The sequence below is a fragment of the Rhinopithecus bieti genome, unplaced genomic scaffold (genome assembly GCF_001698545.2).
Source record: "Rhinopithecus bieti isolate Rb0 unplaced genomic scaffold, ASM169854v2 scaffold_14455, whole genome shotgun sequence".
Classification (NCBI taxonomy): domain Eukaryota; kingdom Metazoa; phylum Chordata; class Mammalia; order Primates; family Cercopithecidae; genus Rhinopithecus; species Rhinopithecus bieti.
Window position 1 is genome coordinate 627,510 of NW_016807905.1, and position 6,683 is coordinate 634,192.

At 45.9% G+C, this 6,683-nt stretch overlaps 1 protein-coding gene across 5 annotated transcripts in view; it reads left to right on the forward strand.

The window, feature by feature from the left end:
• Window positions 1-6,683, forward strand: part of EFCAB8 (EF-hand calcium binding domain 8) — a 108,114-nt gene that overhangs the window by 8,800 nt on the left and 92,631 nt on the right. For all 5 annotated transcript variants that reach the window (XM_017884134.1, XM_017884132.1, XM_017884133.1 and 2 more), the window contains one exon: window positions 541-706. In XM_017884134.1, the coding sequence (XP_017739623.1) occupies window positions 541-706 (166 nt within the window). The remainder of the gene's footprint in view (window positions 1-540; window positions 707-6,683) is intronic.

Consider the following 6,683-nt stretch of genomic DNA (forward strand, 5'->3'; position numbering starts at 1 on the left):
AAAAAAAAAAAAACAACAAAAAAGAATTATGTGTTTCTCCATGGAATACTATGCAGCCATAAAAAAGGATGAGTTCATGTCCTTTGTAGGGACATGGATGAAGCTGGAAACCATCATTCTGAGCAAACTATCACAAGGACAGAAAACCAAACACTGCATGTTCTCACTCATAGGTGGGAATTGAACAATGAGAACACTTGGACACAGGGTGGGGAACATCACACACCAGGGCCTGTCGTGGGGTGGGGGGAGGGGGGAGGGATAGCATTAGGATATATACCTAATCTAAATGACGAGTTAATGGGTGCAGCACACCAACATGGCACATGTATACCTATGTAACAAACCTGCACGTTGTGCATATGTACCCTAGAACTTAAAGTATAATAATAAAAAAGAATTATGTGTTTCTGTCAGTACCATCATAACACTACTTACCTTGTTCTTTCTCAAAGAGTCTCTCTTTAAATCATGTGCTGAAAATGTTTGGCTCAGGAAATTGAAACACTCAGTCCCTGGTTCTTGTTACATTCGTTCCAGCTGTCTGTCCCACATGGCTTCCAGAACAAGGAGGCTGTTAGCTCCTCAACACCATCCATTACCCTTAGCCAGGTGCCCGACCTCCAGCCTGGGTCCCAGCTGTTTACTGAGATACACCTGGCCAAGATAGAGAAAATGTTTGAGGAGGACATCAACTCAACTGGAGGTAAGGCCTCTCTGTAGGCTTGGTTTTTGTGTGAGTTCTGCAACAGGGCAGGACCCAGTACCTGGGGTGTGTAGAGGGTTCAGACATGATAAGCATTTTGTTTTTGTTTTTGAGATAGGATATTGCTCTGTCGCCCAGGCTGGAGTGCAGTGGTGTGATCACCACAGCAGCCTCGACCTCTCATGCTTAAGTGATCCTTCCGTCTCAGCCCCCAGAGTAGCTGGGACTACAGGCACATGCCACCACTCGTGGCTAATTAAATTTTTTTTTTTTTTAGAAACAAGGGCTTGCTATTAGGTTGGTGAAAAGTAATTGCAGTTTTGCTATTAAAAGTAATGGCAGAAATTGCAATTGCTTTTGCACCAACCTAATATGTGGTCCAGGCTCGTCTGGGACTACTGGGCTCAAGTGATCCTCCTACCTTGGCCCCCGGAGTAGCTGAAACTACAGGCACATGCCACCATGTCTGGCTAATTAAAAAAATAATAATTGTAGAGACAAGGTCTTGCTACATTGCCCAGGCTGGTCTCAAACTCCTGGACTCAAGCAGTGCCTCCTGCCTCGGCCTCCCAAAGTGCTGGGATTACAGGTGTGAACCATCATGCCCAGCCCTGATCAGCATCTTTGCATCTAGTTTCTCCTGTAAAACTTTCAAGCATTATGTAGGTATTGCAAGCATATTGGAGGCTATTTGGGATCTAGAAAATTTTAAAAAATATCCCTAGTCCAAATACCCAAATGTAACCACTGTTAGCATTGTGGTGTATGTATTTTCTTCCAGTTTCATATGTATGGTTTATTATCTATTGCTGTGTGACAGTACCAAAATCTTAGTGGCTTAAACCAATGCACGTTTATCACTCACAGTTCTGTTGGGGCAGGAGTCTGGGCATGGCTTAGCTGGCTTCTCTGTTCAGGCTCTCATAAGGCTGCAATCAAGTTGTTGGCTGGGGCCGGGTACGATGGCTCACGCCTCTAATCCCAGCACTTTGAGAGGCCAAGGTGGGCAGATCACTTAAGGTCAGGAGTTGAAGAGCAGCCTGGCCAACATGGTGAAACCCCGTCTCTACTAAAAATACAAAAATTAGCTGGGCATGGTGGCACGGGCCTCTAATTCCAGCTACTTGGGAGGCTGAGGCAAGAGAATTGCTTGAATCTGGGAAGCGGAGGTTACAGTGAGCCAAGATCACGCCACTATACTCCAGTCTAGACCACAGAGTGAGACTCCGTCTAAAAAAAAAAAAAGTTATCGGCTGGGGCTGTGGAATCATCTCAGGCTTGACTGGGGAAGGACCCACTTCTAAACTCACTCAGGTTGTTGGCAGAATTCAATTCCTTGCCGCTGTATGACTGAGGGCTTCTGTTTCTTCCTGACTGTTGGCAGGAGGCTACCTTCAGCTTCTAGAGGCTGCCTACAGTTCCTGGCCATGCAGGATTCACCAGCAGAGCTGCTTGCAAGGCTCAAGCCAACAACAGGGAGAAAAACTCCAGCAAGATGGGTGTTGCAATGTTTTTTTTTTTTTTGAGATGGTGTTTCGTTCTTGTTGCCCAAGCTGGAGTGCAATGGCACGATCTTGGCTCACCGCAACCTCTGCCTCTGGTTCAAGCGATTCTCCTGCCTCAGCCTCCCAAGTAGCTGGGATTACTGGCATGTGCCACCACGCCCAGCTATGTTTTGTATTTTTGGTAGAGACAGGGTTTCTCCATGTTGGTCAGGCTGGTGTCGAACTCCCGACCTCAGGTGATCGGCCCGCCTCGGCCTCCCAAAGTGCTAGGATTATAGGCGTGAGCCGCCGCACCCAGCCGGGTGTTGTAATCTTATATAACAAATCATGTAATCACATACATATAGTCCTGCACACCCCGTCACCTGTGCCATATTCTGTTGGTTAGAAACAAGTCACAGGTCCCATCACACTCCAGGGGAGGGGATCAAAGGAGGGATTGAGCACCAGGAGGCACACAGTATGGGGGCTGCTTAAGTCTCTCTACCACAGATGGCTATGTGTGTTTTCATATGTCTTTAATCATACTATATGTGTAATTTCAGACTATTTTTCACTTAATGCTAATATCCTAAGGAATTTTCCATATTGCTACATAATCTTCCAAGTAATCATTACTAATGGAGGCAGTTGTTTCACTGGCTAAGCCATTCCCCTATTTTCAGACATGTAGGTTTTATTGAGTTTAATGTTGTAAAGATATCCTTTGTGCATCAAGCCTTTTCTCTGTTTAGAGCTTGATTTTTCCCCTGAGATAATACTCCTGTAAGTCAAATAATAGGAATACTTAAAGGCATCTTTCTTTATATCCACTAGACCATGCCAGGGTCCTATTTACCTGCCCTGTGAATTTTTTTTTTAGATTTACAACCACACTGTGATGTGGGCAGGAAAAGATAAGAAATCTCCATTTACAAATAAGTAAAGTGAGACCTAGGAGCGACAATTTATGTCTGGTCTGAAGATAGGGGGGTTCCTGGGCGGTGGTCTTCAATGTCATTGTTTGCAGCCAGGAATTGCCACTACTGTGTCTGGGAGGACCCCGTTGGTACTGACTTTGGCCATCGATTTTATTGTGTTTGTGTTTGTTTTGAATAGGTAATATATCCACACAGTTCAATATACCCAAACGGTTCAAAATCCAAAAGGTACTTTTTTCATGGTACCTTTTAGATACACAGAGAAAATGTCTTTCTTCCCCACCACCCATGTGCCCAAGAATATCCCTTTAAGTGATTACTGTTTTCTGTTTCCTGTGATCTTTATTTTTAATTTTTTAGGGACAGTGTCTCACTTGGTTGCCCAGGCTGGAGTGGAGTGGCGTGATCATAACTCACTGCAGCCTTGAACTCCTTGGCTCAAGTGACCCTCCTGCCTCAGACTCTGGAGTAACTGGGATTAGAGGCATGTGCCACAATGCCTGGGTAATTTAAAAAAACTTTTTGGTAGAGATGGGGTCTTGCTATGTTGCCCAGGCTGGTCTTAAACTCCTGGCTTCAAGCAATCCTTCTGCCTCTGCCTCCCAAAGTGTTGTGATTACAAGCGTGAGCCACTGCACCCAGCCTCCTGTGACCTTTAGAAATACAGAAGTACCTTTAGTCACTTCTCTCTGCTTTTTTTTTTTTTTCCCTGAAATGGAGTCTCACTCTGTCACCAAGGCTAGAGTACAGTGGCACTATCTCGGCTCACTGCAGCCTCTACCTCCCAGGTTCAAGTGATTCTCCTGTCTCAGCCTCCTGAGTAGCTGGGACTACAGGCACACACCACTGGCTAATTTTTGTATTTTCAGTAGAGACAGGGTTTCACCATGTTGGTCAGGCTGGTCTTGAACTCCTGACCTCAAGTGATCCACCTGTCTCGGCCTCCCAGAGTGCTGGGATTACAGGTGTGAGCCATCGCCCAGCCCTCTCTACTTCTTTTAAATGTTAGTGGCCAGTCCTCAGTTTCCTCCCTTTTTTATATGAAGTGGCAGCCTACTGTCCACACTGTTCTACTCTTTGCTTTTTATTTTTTTAAATTTTTATTCTTTTAAATTTCTTTTAGAGATAGGCTTTTGCTCTGTGGCCCAGGCTGGAGTGTAGTGGTGTGATGATAGTTCACTGAAGCCTCGACCTCCTGGGCTCAAGCAATCCTCCTGACTCAGCCTCCAGAGTAAGCTAGGACTACAAGTGCATGCTACCATATCCAGCTACTTTTTTCATTTTTATTTTTTGTAGAGATGGTGTCTTGCTATGCTGTATTCCTTGCTTTTTTAAAAAATTAATTTTAACAAGTTTTACCTCTTGCTTTTTACTGAATGTATCTTGCAGTTATTTTCATATCAATGTAAAAAACCCTTTCTCATTTTAAAAAAACAACTGTGACTTTAAATGGGAGAAAGGAAAATTCACCTTTTGTTGATGTAGGATAAAGGAAAATAGGATAATTTTTCTCTTTCAAAAGTCTTTTAAGGAGGTGGATTATGAGTACGGGCTCCATACCGTGTCTTAGGCACCCCAACTGTCAGTGCGTGCCTTGGAGGGAAGAGGGGACATGCCAGTGTCCTTCTTCCTGTTCTGTAAGTTCCCTTTTCCTAGCTTCAGTCCAGGTTGAATCCAGATCTTTGAGGGAAGTCAGTGGTTCTTAAAGAGGAAGGAGTGCCTTTCAGTCTCCCCAAAAGGTTTTGAAAGCACACAAAGGCAGTTTGACTCCCAGCTGTGTCTGGAAGGAGGCTGCAGGGCTCACGGCCTGCCCCCTGACATCTGTCTTCTACCTGGAAGGACCATTAAGTGCTTAAGCACGTCAGCTGTAACTCCAGATAAGCAAGATGGGTCCCTCTTTTAGCAAGGCATGATTTCTTCAGGCTTTCCATTTATTCCTTGATCCAGCAACAAAGATAATAATAATTACTGTTGTATCATTGTGCTGGGTGTTTTATAAGGAGCATAGAATGGGGTTAAGAGCATGAGTTCTGGAGCCAGATTGCTGGGATTAGTATCTGGTGCTACCACTTACTAGCTGTGTAACCTTGGGCAAGCGACCACACCTCTCTGTGACACATTTACTTCCTTATGTAGCTAGTCCGTGTGCATAAGACACAGAGAACAATGCCTGGCATGAAGTGCCATTGCCAGCACATCTCAGTGCAGTGCCCACAGAAACCCTCAGGGGACCAGTGTTTGTTGAAGCCAGGACCCAGCCCTGGGGAAACAGGCTCATCTCTGCTATCCCAGAGCTCTCAGGCTGGAGTGGGAGATAGAAGACAGACAGACAAGAGTGAAAGCGAGCTGGGTGCAGTGGCTCACGCCTGTAATCCCAGCACTTTGGGATCCCAGCAAGCTGAGGTGGGTGGATCAAGAGGTCAGGGGTTCGAGACCAGCCTGGCCAACATGGTGAAACCCTGTCTCTACTAAAAATACATAAATTAGCTGGGCATGGTGGCGGATGCCCATAGTTCTTACTTGGGAGGCTGAGGCAGGAGAATCGCTTGAACCCAGGAGGTGGAGGTTGTAGTAAGCCAAGATTGTGCCACCGCATTCCAGCCTGGGCAACAGAGCGAGACTCTCTCAAAAACAAAAACAAGGCCGGGCGCAGTGGCTCATGCTTGTAATCCCAGCACTTTGGGAGGCCAAGGTGGGTGGATCGTCTGTGGTCAGGAGTTCGAGACCAGCCTGGCCAACATGGCGAAACCCCATCTCTACTAAAAATACAAAAATTATCTGGGTGTGGTGGTGCACACCTGGATAGGCCTCCCTACTCGGCAGGCCGAGGCAGGGAGAATTGCTTGAACCCAGGAGGCGGAGGTTGCAGTGAGTCGGGATCATGCCATTGCACTCCAGCCTGGGCAACAAGAGTAAAACTCCATCTCAAAAAACAAAACAAAACAAAACCGCTAAAAACAAAAACAAAACACAAAACAGTGAAAGTGAGTGTGTCAGCTGATAAAGAATGTCAGCAAGAACCATGGAGCTGGGCAATGGTGGGGGTGGCCTCCTTAGATAGACTCTAGGAAGGCTTCCCTATGGAAGAAGTCCCCTGAACTCTGAGGATGTTGGCCAGGATGGTCTCAATTTCTTGACCTCGTGATCCGCCTGCCTCAGCCTCCCAAAGTGCTGGGATTACAGGTGTGAGCCACTGTGCCCAACCCAGAAGCACTTTTTAAAGACCGTGATTATTAAAAAAAAAAAGTTGTAGACAGGGGTTATTGACCCATTAGCAGACAGATCCCCTTATAGACCCAGCACGTGGAGAATTTTCTATCCTTGCCTGCTCCTTCTTTCTTCTCCCCATCTTTTCCTTCAGCCAAAGTTTATATTTTGATAATTACTTTTAAAAGATACAGTTTGGCCAGGCGTGGTGGGCTCACGCCTGTAATCCCAGCACTTTGGGAGGCCGAAGAGGGTGGATCACTTGAGGTCAGGAGTTTGAGAGCAGCCTGGCCAGCATGGTGAAACCTCATCTCTACTAAAATACAAAATTAGCCAGAAATCGCT